The 15,932-nt window shown below is 36.3% G+C and overlaps 1 protein-coding gene across 1 annotated transcript; it reads right to left on the minus strand.

The window, feature by feature from the left end:
- Positions 1-236: 236 nt before the first annotated feature.
- Positions 237-3,199, minus strand: LOC104246247 (7-deoxyloganetic acid glucosyl transferase-like). Its single transcript, XM_009802017.2, has 2 exons — positions 2,503-3,199; positions 237-1,397 (listed from the first exon to the last, which is right to left on the minus strand). Exons 1-2 carry the CDS (start codon positions 3,149-3,151, stop codon positions 472-474), a joined length of 1,575 nt encoding a protein of 524 aa, XP_009800319.2. The 5' UTR covers positions 3,152-3,199; the 3' UTR covers positions 237-471.
- Positions 3,200-15,932: the final 12,733 nt, after the last annotated feature.

A 15,932-nucleotide genomic window follows, 5' to 3' on the forward strand; every position in this document is an offset into this window, starting at 1 on the left:
CTCCTTACTCAAGGGGGGTTAAGAAGAAAAATATTTTAAAAGAATTTAAGCTATGTACACTTAAGAAAAATTACATGTTCAGTGTAATTGTTTTGAAAGAATTTAAGCCTTGTAGACGTAAGAAAATGTACATGTTCAACAGTATAATTTGGTCGCTCTAATAGTTACATACATTTGTTTATCTGTTACCAAATCACAATGATAAGTATAACAGTGATATATAGTTAGCAATTAAATGACAGAATTGTGTAAATAGTGGATAAAGTTTAAACTCATGTTGAAAATACATCAAAAAAGAAAAAGAAAAAAGGAACATCATCTTCGTACAATGCACCAAATACAAATCCTTCCCGAAATATCATCTTGATTATTCCTTATTTTCTAGAGCATAACTCATAGTTATGTTGAATGTGCGCATACACTAAGTGGAAAGAAAACAAATAAAACAGCTTTTAATGATGACGAACTTTATCACTTAAAGGACTTTATATCGTTCACGAGACGTTCAAAATTAGAATAAGACGATCCACCTTCTACCAAGCATTTCTTAGCAAATTTTGACATTTGATTTGCTCTTTCCAAAAACTCATCTTTCCTAACCATCATCAAATCCTTCACCATTTTCTCAACTATTTCTCTATCACATGTATCTTTCATGTCCAACCCTAGTTTCCAAGCTGCTTCCACAAACCTACTATTCACTTGTTGATCCATAAAATAAGGCCAACAAATCATTGGCTTACCTTCGTATACAGTTTCGAGAATCGAATTCCATCCACAATGAGTCCAAAACCCGCCCACGGAAGGATGGGCCAAAACTTCCTCTTGGGGAGCCCACCCCACAATATACCCCCTTTCTTTCGTACCCTCTGCTAATTCCACGGGAATCTTGTTTTTCCAATCATCTCCGGCGACAGAATCCAACCGAATAACCCACAAAAATCTTTGTTTGCTATTAACCAAACCATACCAAAACTCCATCAATTGTTCTTTTGTCATAGTTGCTATACTTCCAAAACTCACATATATAACAGAGTTCGGTAGCTGATTGTTTAGCCAATTAATGCAACTTTTGTCTTCTTCAAATAAACTATTTGAAGATGGTGGCATTGAATTGTTTTCTTCACTTAGCTTATTCTTTAAATGTGCATGGAGTGGTCCAATGGGGTATATGTTTGGACATACATTTCGCATTTGAGAGAGAAGATTTCCATCTAGCTCTTCAAATGTGTTGAGTATGAGTCCATAGGCACGTGAATTTTCTTGACCCTCTGTTTTGTAGAGTTGGACATTTGAGTCTGTCAAATCGCCGGTGCGACAAAAGTCCGGTAGATCACGTCGCCGGAGAAAAGTTTCAGCTCCGGGCACACTCTTGATTGGTTCATCCAAATCATCATCTGCAAATGTTTGGAGTAGTGAGTAGAACATAGTTTAAGATTATGTGCTTAAAAATAGGCATAGATAGATGCAAATTTAGGGACAAAGTCACTGTATTCAGAGTGAGAGCTAATAACATATTCATTATAATATTCTTTACAAAGTGGCATAGCAAAAATTTTAATAAGAGAATTTAACCTCAAACGTATATAAATATTATATCAAAAAAATTAACCAAAAAAAATAACAGTATAATTTTTCGACAAAAGGGGTTCCGCCTTTTTTTATTAATAATATGTAGCTCGAGTAGAAAGCAAAGAGTTCAAGAATCCATCCTATATTGACTCATAGAAGAAATAATTGTGGTTTTATAGCATGTTTGGCCAAACTGCAAACATCAGCTAATTTTGAGAAATACTTTTTCTCAAAAATATATTTTTTTTCAAAACCTTTTGGAGATAATTAGTTTGTGTATGGCTAATTAATTTGAAAAGCACTCCTGAGCAGTAATTCGTGTTTGACCAAACTTTTAAAAACTGCTTCTAAGTGTATTTTTCTCAAAAGTGATTTTAAAGAGAAACTGTTTTTTTCTGTTTCTCCCTTCTAACAGCTTGGCCAAACACTTAAAAAAATACTTTTTAAAAAAAATATTTTTAGATTTGAAGAAGCTTGGCCAAACAGGCTATTAGACAGTTTGATTTCTCTGCACAGTAAAATGGAAGCTGCAGATATTAGATTTGACCCTACTAGTCAGAGACATGTAACTAACTAAGCTAGTATTTCCAACAAGAACAAAGGCCAAAGCCAGAATTTCAAGCTTATGAGTTCAAAATTCTAATCCTGCTATCTTGATTCTAAATTAATAAGTAATTTGTATATATACAATAAATTCTTTTAAAATAAATACAGAACGTAAACCAAAGCTATAAAATTCGGCCGAACTAGTAGCCGAAGGGCTAGCCTCCGCCCCTGAATAGAAAACACAAATATATAAATGAAACATCACTAAAATCTGAATCTAAAATCTAAAAGTGAATAAATTCAATATAAAAAACTTTACACGTAGAATTCAAGTTTAAATTATGAATACGCTTCTGACAGTGGTTATATGAAAGATTTACTAACCTTTGAAAGGATATTCACCAGATTCAATGAGTTGAGGAAGGCAAAAGAAGATCCAAAGACAACATGGACTAATAGTACGAATACTAAAAATAGGAATCCCAATTTCATTAGCAACATCACAAGTAAATCCCAAAACTCCATCAGCAATAATACAACTAACTTCTCTTCTTTTTCCATCAGAACTAAGCCAACCAGAAGTCAACATATCTTTAAACAATGGCTTTGTTTTAGATTTCAGTGAATCAAATAACTCCATATATTTACTACCTTTACGTGGATGATCTTGTGGTAAACCATCTGAAATAGTCTTGATTTGAAAACCAGGAAAACGTTCAAATCTTGAATTAATATTTGTATGAGAAATAAGACGATTATGGATATTTTCAGTTAATAGAAAAGTAATATCTAGGCCTGAAAAACAAAGAAGTTCAGCTAGTTTGAACGTGGAATTTACTGGACCTTGTAATGGTAAAGGGAAGATTAGAACATGAGGAGGAAGTGATTCTTGATCCATTTTTTGGTTGAAAAATGGTAAAATGGTTGTTTGGTTTGTGGAAATTTTGGATCTTAGATTGATTGTTTTCTTTTGACTGACTTGAGTTATGAGAGGAAATGATATATTTGTCAAGTTAGTAGAAATTAACATCATTTTATCATCTACTTTGTGAATATAATAATTAGATTCACTAGTGCATTGTCTAGTCTTCAATCACGTGAAAATAAATCTTGAAAATCAGGTTTAAATATTAAATATTTTTTATGACAAAGTTTTATAATACATATATTGATGAAAGATAACGAGTTTAATAAAATAGTGGAGATGGGATCGAACCAAACAATAAATTAAAGGTAGCTCAATGCATAAAACATTCTGTATTTACCTGCAGTGACGAATTCAAAAAAATTTCGAAGGACGTTCAAACTTGAAAGAAGTGAAAAAAAAAATTCCGTGAAAGAGTGTTCAATATAATATATGTTATATACTTTTAAAACTTAATATTTAACCTATAAACACAGTATAATTTTCTCGTAAGGGTGGTCAGATAAAATGGTGTAGATTCGCCCCTGTTCACGTGAGGTTCGAGTAAGGGTCACACTAAAAAGTGTGATATAGACAGTTTACCTCAATGCATACATTAGTGACTGTTTTTACAGCTCAAACTCATAGTATATAAATTATACATAGACTTATACGACAACAACTTTATTGTTGGTCCAAGATTTTTTTGAGCGGCGACCGGCCCATTATAGAAAAAACAAAAATAATAATATTAATTTTATGTTACTAGTCTGTATAGAGATTGATGATTAATGCTTTTCTTTTTCATTGGGGGGAGAAGTAGGTGGCATTTCTATTACTCGGCTGTCCTTTTAGTTCAATAAAAAATTATTAAAGAATAAAAAACTCTTGATTCCTTTATTGTGTGTCTTATCTATAATGCAGAAGAATATGCTTGATCTTCTTTAAAAATATCAATGGTTCTGGACCACAATTAGAATATCATTTAAAGAGTGGTGCTAGAAATCTTACATCTAGCTCCTCTCAATCTCATATTCTTTCTAATTCTTCAATTTCCTTCTTTGAATGCCTAACACGTTTTACATTTTCCTAAATTAGTGGCTTAACCAAGGGCGGATTTAGTTCACCGACCCCCTTCGCCAAAAAATTACACTATATATATGGCAAAATCTATTTTTACTTATATATATATATATATATATATAAATCCCCTTGGCATAACCTAAAAGCATAGCGTAGTGGTCAAGAGGGGTTCAATTCCTTTGTAAGGTCATTATTTCAAATGCCACTAGCTATAATTTTTTTTAACTCTTTTTTTATCCCCTTAGTAGAAATTCTGTCTCCACCTTGGTCTTAACCATGATTAATATGATAGATATGGACATATTTAATTCTTTCGACTTTGGTAAGAAAATATGAGGCGCATTAAAACAATTAGGCTTCCTCCTGATATGATATTAATGTCTTCATTTCATAAATTATTAGTTGCTCATAAGTTTATGGACCAAGCAAAATCGTATGTGGTAAAAATATTTAGGACTCGTCTTTGATTTCAAGTATTTTTACTACGTAATATATTATAATTTTGAGTTATTATGTAAATTTTTAGTATGTTGTATTTTATTTCCGAAAATGAGAAAATAATGTCCCAATCAGATGAAAATATTTTAGGGAAACTACCAAATATGTCCATTTATAAGTAGCTCATTATAAAAATTAGTCAATTCATAAAATATTACTAATATTAGCCAAATATTACTAATATTAGCTAATTAGCTATTTGTAACAAAAAAAGGTCAAAATTTTGTTTTTTTTAGTAGGTGTTATTAGAATAAATTGGGTACACCTTAAGGAGCTTGAATCTCAGTTTTGGGATTATTTGGTGAAGTTTTAAGGTGATTTGAATTGAAAATTCGTAGTAAAAACTAAACATGAAAAAAAATGATGTGTATCACACTGTGTATCACGTATGTATCATATTTGTATCAATTGTGTATCACATGTATATCCATGTATACCTGTGTGTGAGATACGTGCGTGATACATGTTTGATACAAGTGTTGTAGAAGAATTTTTGAACTCGATTTAATTACGAATTTTGATACAAAACCAGCCCAAATCATCTCCAATCTACCTCAAAATATTTTATATTGACTTATCTATATATTTTCAATGAATTTCAACTATACCCATTGAACAAGTTTTTTTTTTGCTTAGAGTTTTGGAATATTATATTTTTTTTCATCACCTTATTTGCGACCTCATCCATGAAATTTTCTTCCATCTTGCATTTAATGTTGCTAATCACACTTAAAAATATAAAAGGAAATTTTTGCATGTGATTCTTTGTGTAACGATCCGACCGGTCGTTTCGAGCTATAGCGTGTCGTTCAGCGGTTTGAGGCCATGAGCAGCTTCACTTCAGGTATTATGACTTGTACGCATGATCAAAATAAGAATTTCAGAAGTTCGAAGTTGATTAGGAAAGAGAATTCTCATTTCGGAAGCTTTAAGTTGGAAGATTCTTACTAAGGTTAGACTTTGAGTAAACGATCCTCGGAATCGAGATTCGAAGGTTCTAACAGGTTTGTATGATGATTTTGGACTTGGAAATATGTCCGGATCAGGTTTTGGATGACCCGGGAGCGTTTCGGCGCCTATTGTGGAAGTTAGCATTTTGAAAGAATTTCATAAATTTGGGTTGAAGTACATTTCAATGTTATTGATGTCCGTTTGGAATTTCGAGTTTGAGAATATTTCCGTATGGTGATTCCGGTATTAGGAGAACGCCCGGAAGTGGATTTGGAGGTCCGTAGGTCATTTTGGAGTCGTTTGGCGAAAGTTAGAAATTTGAAGGGTTTTGAGAAGTTTGACCGGAAGCGGACTTTTTGATTTCGGGGTCGGATTCTGATTCCAGAAGTTGGAGTAGGCCCGTAATGACAAATGTGACTTGTGTGCAAAATTTGAGGTCAATCGGACGTGATTTGATAAGTTTCGGCATCGAATGTAGAAGTTTGAAGTTTTAAAGTTCATTAAGCTTGAATTGGAGTATGATTCATGGTTTTAGCGTTGTTTGATGTGATTTGAAGCCTCGAGCAGGTCCACATTATGTTTTGGAACTAATCAATGTATTGGACAGGGTCCCGGGGGACTCAGGTGGATTCCGGGTGGTTAATAGATTGAATTCGGCCTTATGAAGATTTCTAAGCATGCTGTCATATAGTGTAACCCCACCCGCGAGGTTTTGACTGCTGGTGCGGAGCCGCAGAAGTGGCCAAAGGGGCGCAGATGTTGTTTGGTGAGGAAGTGCTGAGACTGCAGATGCGGTCATCTCGCCACAGAAACGAGAACGCACCTGCGAAAAGGAAGGCGTAGAAGCGGAAGTGGGTAGCTGGGGGATAGACCGCAAAAGCGGTAGCTGGGCCGCACCTTCAGAACCGCAGAAGTGGTCAAGTGACCGCAGGTGCGAAAGTCGGGCTGGCAGTGTCTTCTTTAAAAACGAGGGTTTGGCTCTATTTCATTTCATTTTCACCAATGGCAGCCGATTTTGGAGCACATTGGAGTGCCATCTTCATCAGTCATAATGGGGTAAGTGCCTTCTTCACAATTTTGAGTTAAATACATGAGTTTATATAGTTTGAACATGGAAATTAGTAGAAATTGGGGTTTTGGTGGAAAAACCTAGAATCTTGTGTATTTAGATTTTTACCACGAATTTTGGACATGGAATTGAGAATAAATTATATATTTGAGCTCATGATGTCATGGGAAAAGTTTATCTTCAAAATATTCGAAATCCGGGCACGTGGGCCCGAGGGTGATTTATCTATTTTTCAAACGGAGTTGTGTATTATTGTAAATAGGATTATAATGAGTATTTGAGTATATTTAATGGGATTGCATAATTATTGACTAGTTTTGGAGCATTGGGCATCAGTTTGAATCATCGGAAGGGCTTGGGAGCCGGTCATGGAAATTCAAAGCGAGGTAAGTCTACTTTCTAACCTTGTAAGAGGGAATTACCCCATAGGTAAAATAAATTAATATGTGCTATTAATTGTGGGGGATACGTAATCACTAGGTGACGAGAGTCCGTACGTAGCTACTAGCTATGCCTATGTCTGGGTAGCCTAGATTTATACCATACCTTGTTGATATTACCATATATTTATGTTTATTGTTTGCCTTGAGAAGAAGTAAGATTTAGGTTGAGCACTAATTGTCTTGAAATAATTGAATTTTTGAGGAATCTAAGATTTAAAAGGTTTCATTTGAATTTCGTAATTTCGAAAAGAATTGAGAAATATTATAATAGCTTAAGAAATCTGTGGGTAGCCGAGTCGCATGTATGTTTTGCGAGCGGGATAATTTACTCAAAGTTTCAAGATGAATTTCCATTATTTTTAAAAGAATCAAGAAAGAGCTATGACTTAAATGTTAAGTTTATATTTGACTATGTTGCAGGTATGATTCGCGAGCGGGGTAATTTTCTAAATTTATATTTGACTGCATCGCATGTATGATTCGCGAGCGGGGACCGAGTCGCATGAATGATTCATGAGCAGGGAAATAGATGCATCTATAGTTCGCGCCGTTTGACCCTCGGCAGTGCACAATTTACTTTTATGTTAGATCGGGCCGTACGCCTCGATATTTCCTATATATATATATATACCATTCTTATGGAATCGTGCGTAATAATTGGCTAGAAGCCAGTGTATCTGAGGGGTTTTCCCTGATATGAATTACGACAACCTCTTGATGATATCCACTATATCTACATATATATGCTCCGGTTACAGAGGGAACTTGCTAGTTGAGAGTTTGAGTAAAATTGTAAAGAGGAAAATTGTACCACGTATTTTATACATGTTTATTTCATATATTTACTCTGTTTCATATCTGTCACACCTCCTTTTTCCGTACCCACGAGGGTACAAGGAGTTTTTTTCAATTAAAGGACAATCGAAACGGGATTTACTTATTTATTTCAGAGTCTCCACTTGGGAGGTTTTAGGGTGTCCCAAGTCACCAATTTTAATCCCGAATCGAGGAAAAGAATGACTCCATATTACAGTCTGCGTACCAGAAATCCGGATAAGGAATTCTGTTAACCCGGGAGAAGGTGTTAGGCATTCCCGAGTTTCGTGGTTCTAGCACAGTCGCTCAACTGTTATATTCGGCTTGATTATCTGATTTTATACAAATATGAACTTATGTGCAAATTTTATCTTTTAACCGCTTTTATCATTATTATTATCTCTATCAAGAATTGCAACATCGTGGAAACACATCTCGAACCATGTCACATCAATGCACCCGTGGTTGTTGGCATATTTCAACTTTGTTGAGATTTGGATTTGGGTCACATAAATGTGCACCCGAGTTTAAGGAAATTAAATTATTAAAGTCGTGCCTAAAGCGACTAGCGTATCATTTACTTTGGGTAGGGCCGTGGAATTTTGCTAAACGGTCTATCCCGAAGTCTAAGCAATTTTTAAAGCAAATATTTACTGAGGGCCCCGCAATTTGTATTTTTATTCGGCGAGCCTCATCTCATTCTTATTTTTTAAAGGAATTTGCAACATCGTGGACATGCATCTCGAACCACGTCACAGTCAATGTACCCGTGATCAGAGACACATTTCAACTCCGCTGAGATTTGGATTTGGGTCACATAAATGCGCACCCGAGTTTAAGAAAGTAATTTAATTAAATCGCGTCTAAAGAGGCTAACGCGTTATTATCTTTGGGGAAGACAGTGAAATTCACTAAACAGTCCATCCCAAATTCTAAATATTTATTATGACTAATTATTGAGGGCTCCGCGATTTGCATTTTTATTCGGCGAGGCTCGTCTCATTGTCTTTAAAAGGATAAACCTACAATGACTATATTTTCTATTAAGTCTGTCTCTAAAATAAAAGAAAATCTCTTAATTATTTACATGCTGAAAAACGTAACTTATTAGTTATTAGTTTATAGCTAATGCGAATGGAAAATTGCGATCGAGTTTGTACAAAGAAAAACTGCTTTCATTTTTTATATTCTGTTATTCAATAATACTAGAACATGAGATTGACCATAATATCAAAACAGATTAATTATTCTCTTATTAATTTAAACTAACATTATTAGATGAAGGAAGTATACATATGCAACCTCATTATTCATTAATCATTCAACTACATCTTTATACAAAGAAAGAAAAATTATATTCAACCACAAATCTAAACAGGAGGAATTCAACATGAACAAAGCCTGATTATTTCATTTTTTTCTTCAAGCCGAGATTGTACAAATGTGTACCTGGAAATGGCAATACAAGAAGAAATGAAGTAGGAGTCAGCAGCAATAATACCACAGCAACAGCAGATTCAGCAACACCGCAAAACCAGCAACAACCAGTAGAATAACCCAGTAACAGATTGAAAACCCAACAATACCAAAGTGCAATCACAGTCAAAGCAGGAGAGCAAACGACACAAGATGCAGTAGTTTAATGATTTTTGAATAACACTCGAGAAAAGCAAACGGAAATTATTCGAGTGAAAGTTCAAATTGCATTTCTCTTTTACTTCTCAAAATGTTTCAAGTCTGTCCGCTCTCAAGTGTAAAAATCTCTCAATAATAATCTCTAAGTCCTCTCAATAATCCTCCCCTTTTTCTCTCAATGTTCCCTCTCAAGTTCAAGTCTTTTTTTTTCTCTCCAAAGTCCTCTCCCTCTCAAGTTCAAGTCCTCTTTAATGTGTCAAATGACCATATATATATAGCAAGATCTTGTCTTGAATTCCCAACCCCAAATTATTCTCCCAATGGCATGTTTTGTCCCACTACTTAATGTTTTCTTTATTTTAAACAATGTCCCTCATGCCTACATTAAATAAATACCACATTCCCAACCCATTACAATATGTCCCACATGCCTACATTAAACAAGTACAAGATTCCTCCCCATTATGTTTTGTCTTGTCTCCCATTATATTAAACAAGTACATCAAAAACCCCAACCCATTATATTTTGTCCCCCATGCTTAACATAAAGAATCAAAATAATGTTCAATTACCAAATTACCCCTCCGACCTTATTGCAATTACAAATCTACCCCCGAATGCAACGCAATTTACCAAATTACCCCCATCAGCTCTAAACACTCAATTAATCATAACTTGACCAAAATATAGTCAAAATGACCAATTTCTCAACAATCTTCAACAACAATTATATGAACACGATGAACAACACAACTCCAAATTAATGGAACTAAATTAACCATATCGGGAACCAATCCTAGTTAATTTAGACCATGAATGTATGAGCAAGGATACAACAATACAAACAACAAAAATACATGATTCAAACTAAATCAAACCAATCAAAAACAAACATAAACTCACATTAAATCACTGGATTTAAAAATGAACTTCAAACCAAGACGAACATGAATTAAATCTATTTTTAAGCAACAAAACATGACGGATTCACATGATTCAAACAACATTAATAATTTTTGGAAAATACATAACAACATGAAACAAATTGAAGAAATAACCAATTAAATTTCAATTTGAATCTAACAAACATTAAACTAACAAATATTCACTTAAACAACAATACAAACATGAAATAAACATGAAAAATAACTAATTAACTTCCATTTGAAATCTGAAAATTAATTCAACAAAAACACATGAACATGAACAAAACAAAAAACCAAATATCTAACCATAGACATGAACAAAACCAAAAATCAAATATCTAACCATAGACATGAAAAAAACAAACATTTGCCGATTTTAGATTCGAAAATATCAAAACAAAATACGGACAAAATAAAACTCAAAAACTACTAACCGGAGATGAACAACGACGAACTCGATTGTATGGACTATTTCGACGAACCTCAAATGGGAATAAATCTGTCCGGACTCAACGACTAACTCGACGACAAACTTGACTTTAAGAAGTACGTCGAGACAGTAGCGGCAGTCGACACAGTAGCAGCAGTCGACGCAGCAGCGTGAGCAGTCGACGCAGCAGCGTGGAGAAGATGGTGACGGGGTTGTCGACTGAGTTTGGGTGGTGTCCGCGTGGGGCTGCTGGAGGTCGACGGACAGTAGCAGCTGGAGACAGCTTTCATGGCGACGCTCAAGCTTAAGAAGACGAAGTGAAACAGCAGCAGCTGAGGTGCGTTTGGCTTGCTTGTACGAAGAAGATGAAGGCAGCAACAGCATCGGTGAGGCAGACGACGCAACACCGGAGGTTCATTTGGACGACGAAGCTGAAAGCAGAAGAAGCAGCTACGAACATCAGCAGCGACGCATCCATGGACGACGAGCTGGAACAGATGCAGCTCGGCCATGGATTCAACAGCGACGAGCTGCTGTGTTGTTTGGATGGGGAATATGAAGGCAGTGACAGTGGCGAGAAACAGCTGGAACGAAGGAGGGGAAGTAACCAGGGACATTGCTTCCATGACTGCTTGGAGCTTCCATGACCGCTTCCATGACTGCTTGGAGCTGGTTATGGCGACGAGGTATGTTTGGGTTTGTTTGGAGGTGGACGATGGCAGACAGCAGTAGTCCATGGCGGAACTGAGGTTGCAGCAGACGGAGCAGCTGGAGAAGCAGTGGCGACGACGCACTGGGAACGGGCTGGACGACGTGTGTGTGTGTGTGTGTGTGTGTGTTGGGGGTAAAGGCTGCCATGGATGCTTGCTTGGAGCTTTGGAGGAGTTTTTTTTTTGAGTTTGGGGAAGAAGAAGATAGGGAAGGGGCGGATGGGTTAGTTTTAGGTTTTTAGGGTTTTTGTTTTGTTTTGTTTTTTTGTTTTTGTTTTGTGTTTTGAAAAATAAAGAAGGGTGTTGGGTATTTGGGTTAATGGGGCGGACCGGGTCGACCCGGTCTGAAGTGGACTGGGTCATGGGGAAGATTGGACAACTATTTGGGCCTGAGGTTGAAATTTGAAGAAATGGCCCAATCCGATTTTTCTTTGTATTTTTGTTATTTTTTCTTCTTTTATTTTCTAAAACTAAATTATAAAAATACTTAAATTATTATTAAGAACTAAATTAAGTTATAAAAGCGCAAATTAACTACCAATAATAATTAACGCATAATTAAGCATAAAATTGTATATTTGGACATTAAATGCTAAAAATACAAAAGATGCCTATTTTGTAATTTTTAATTTTTGTAAAATTAATTTAATTACTAACAATTATAGAATTAAATCCTACATGCAAATGCGACATATTTTTGTATTTTTTTTATTAATTTAGCAAATAAACAAACACAGACAAGTACAAATAATTATCCAAAAATGTCACAAAAATACTCAAAATTGCACACCAAGGAAAATCATTTTATTTTTAATTTTTTGGGAGTAATTCTCATATAGGGTAAAAATCACGTGCTTACAATATCTATTCACTTCCTAACTGTACCAGCTATTATTGGACACTAGTAAGTGTCGAAGTCGATCTCTCGTTACTACTTCTTCAAAGTTAGACTAGATACTTACTGGGTACGCATTGTTTTCGTACTTATACTACACTTGCTGTGCATTTTTGTTGCACAGGCACATGCATGTCTAGTGACCTAGTGGGCGCAGCGGCATGATTGATACAGAGACTTAGGTGAGCTGCATCTCTATTGACGATCCGTAGCCAGCAGTGTCTCCTTCAGAGCAGTGGTATTTCCCTTTCTGTCCAAATTGTAATCCGGACAACTATTGTATTTTATTTTATTCTTTAGTAAATGCTCATGCACTTGTGACACCGGATTTTGGGATGATCATGGGTTATTCATTATTGAAATTGTTATAACATTATTATTTATTTTATAGAGTCCATATTTTACTATTAAATTGAAGAAAAATAATGATTTGGAAAATACTAAAACGAGAATTAAATTGATTATTTAGTGTTGGCTTGCCTGACAGTGGTGTCCGGCGCCATCACGACCTTTAATGGAATTTGGGTCGTGAAAACATGGTATCAAAGAACTAGGTTCACGTAGGTCTCATGATTCATGAGCTAACAGGCGACAGAAGGATGACGACTTTTTATTGGGAACGTAGCGTAGAAAGGGGTTCTTCCGCAGTGAAGCAAATGATCTAGCCAATCATTCTTCTATCGATTATCCAAGTTCGGTATTCTGTAAGCTCCTAGGTCATATCGAAATGACTCCATTGAGAGTAAGATCTGTTCAATATGTAAGTGCTATTGTCACTACCTGTAAGGCAAGCCCCATAAACACCTTACTACTTTCTAAGCTTTCTCTCTGAATGTCGTACTTAACTGTGACCTCCCGGTCCCTAGAGAACCCCGAATGTTAGCGATTAGTCAGTCCAGGTCCAGCTAGTCTTGCACTTCACTTTAAGACCGGTCTTTCAAACAAAGGCTTAGTAAGCACAGATTCCCTAGAAAGAAAGATTTCCTCTCTTACCCAGAATTTGAATGCTTAGCTAAGACTGAATTTTTCACCTTCTCGTTCATTACATTAGGTTAGGAGATCTAACCAAGCATGTGAAATGCGACATTGACTCAAGAAAGTCAATAAAATAAAAAGCCAAACCTTAGAGTTTGATGTCGGTAAAATGCCTATTCCTTATGACTTCTATGCCTCTTCTAGGCTAAGTCTAGTAGAGTCTTGAGAATCGGTACAGAGACATATGTACTTATCTTCTAGAGGCTACATGGCTGTTAGGAGCACTTCCCTTCTTGATTCCTCATCGTGCAATTTGATTCCTTTGAGGCTTATGCCTTTGTTTCCTTCCTATTCAATCTTATGCGACGCAAAGCACTTGTTATAAATCGGGAATTGAGGAATTGTAATGGTACTATAGAGGTGGTGCAGGATGTTTCTCCCTGCATATTTGATTGGGTTATTATCGTCGCCTTGCGAAAGGTCGTTCTATCATTTCAGCTCAGTATCAGTATTACCTAAAGTTTTGAGATTGGGCATTGATTGTTATGACGATTCGTGTGTTGCTATCGCACAGTGTGGCATAATGGTAGGATGCTTGTCTATGCGTCGAAGTAGTGAATGACTTGGAAGGATGTTTACTCAGTGTAAGATTCAGAGATTCAGTATTTTATTTCTGGCAAAGGAAAGGCAACCCGACTATGAGTGTTCGGGTTGGGTTGATGGAGTAATGCTACTTAGCATTTTCGAATGTGGTGGAATCTTCATATGTGATGTGGTGTCGTCGTCCTTGATTGAATATAATGGGTTAAGTTCGCCGGTGTTTTGGTTTTCTTCAATTCGCCTTTGGGGCAGAGTATTGTGAATAGTGCCGGAGAAGCGGCTATTAGAGATCGCAGTGTGTGGTGGTTCAGGAGTGAATCGGTGTTCCTGGTGTTGATGAGTCGAGAAAGATGACCTTTGAAGGGGTTTAAAGTTAGTAACGATCTATTGATTCAAGTGCTAAGAAATAGATTTTCATTAAGGCAACAACTAGGCAGTGAAGGATGAGGAAGTACATGTGAAGGGTGACTTGTGATGGTTAAATTTTCTATAAGGTCAAGAGTGAGTTTGACCAAAGTGGGAGAGTGGTAGAGTAGCACATGGGTTCTGTAGTAGGATGACTACACGCCATGAGAAGAGTTTAGAAATAATTTGGGATTTATGGTGGACAGTGACTAGGTCTACGGGCTTAACTTGGAATATTGGCTATTATACGGCAGGCGACTGGATGAGACAGAAAAGAGCTTGCTTGATACGAAGAATTCTACTGGCTATCTGGTAAGAGGTAGAATATATGAATGTGGTTAGTGATTCAGATTGTTCATGAAAGGTCAGATAGAAGGATTTAGAGGAGTTTGGCGAGTTGATTGTGCAACATCAGGTTGACGATGAAGAAAAAATATTGGTGGGTTGTAGAGTTATGTAATGGGTGGCTCCAAGCTAAGTGGGAGAGTCCCACCGCCTACAATTTAGTTTGCATGGTTATCTACTGGTAAAGTTTCCGGTTATCAGTGTATTGGTGGATTACTATGGCTAAGGGAAGAGAACATAAGCGGTAACTTAAGCAAAGGATTTGATAAATGTGTGCTATAATTGGCCTTATTGACTCATGTTTAGGCTTTGGGAAGATTCAGTATTTATGTTTCGTACGAAGGTGATTTACAAGGGAAGTGATTCAGTCAGGTACTTCATCGAAAGAGTGTTCATGTGCTAGAAGAGCCTTGGAGTTGATTATTATTGGGGACTATATCAGAGTGGGTGACTCTCAATAATGGTTCTAGTGGATCCAAAGGTTAAAGTGTGGCACCTAGTGATTTCGAGTCCATAGTATGGTTGAGTATTGAGCTTTTGTAGCGGATTATGAAGAAGGGGCTTGGAGAGTTCTATGTTACCTTGGGCTTGCAGTGTAGCATTTGGAGGAATGAGGGAAAATTACTTTGGATGCATAAAGAAATTATCAGAATGGGTATACCAGTTGAAGACGTGAATATGCGCACAATGAGGGTATGAGATGGTTCATGGGTTTGAGACAGAGTGGTCTCGTGAAATAAGGTCACTTAGGATGAGTGCAGATTTGGTTCGTTATGTTTGAATGGAGCTACTATTATTCCTGATGCAAGTCTAGAGTAAATTGGAAGAAGTCGAATCAGCTAAAAATGGTTGAATAGGCATGATGGTGGCAATGATCAGTTCCTTTGGCACGTTGAGTTATGCATGTGATTTGTGGCGGTACGTGCGAGGCTTGACGGCCGCCGAAATTAATTTTATTTGGAGGCGCTTGAGTATTATGGCTTGTTAAGTATAGATGGATCCCGGGAGAGTTATGTTGGTTTAGACCACTACTAGAGGATTATATTTTCCGCAGTTGTGGGAATTCAGTCGCGTGTTGCAATGTTTCTCTTGAAATGAGCTAAGTAAAAGGTTTTTATATGAAGAAGTG

The sequence above is a fragment of the Nicotiana sylvestris genome, chromosome 5 (assembly GCF_000393655.2).
Source record: "Nicotiana sylvestris chromosome 5, ASM39365v2, whole genome shotgun sequence".
NCBI lineage: Eukaryota > Viridiplantae > Streptophyta > Magnoliopsida > Solanales > Solanaceae > Nicotiana > Nicotiana sylvestris.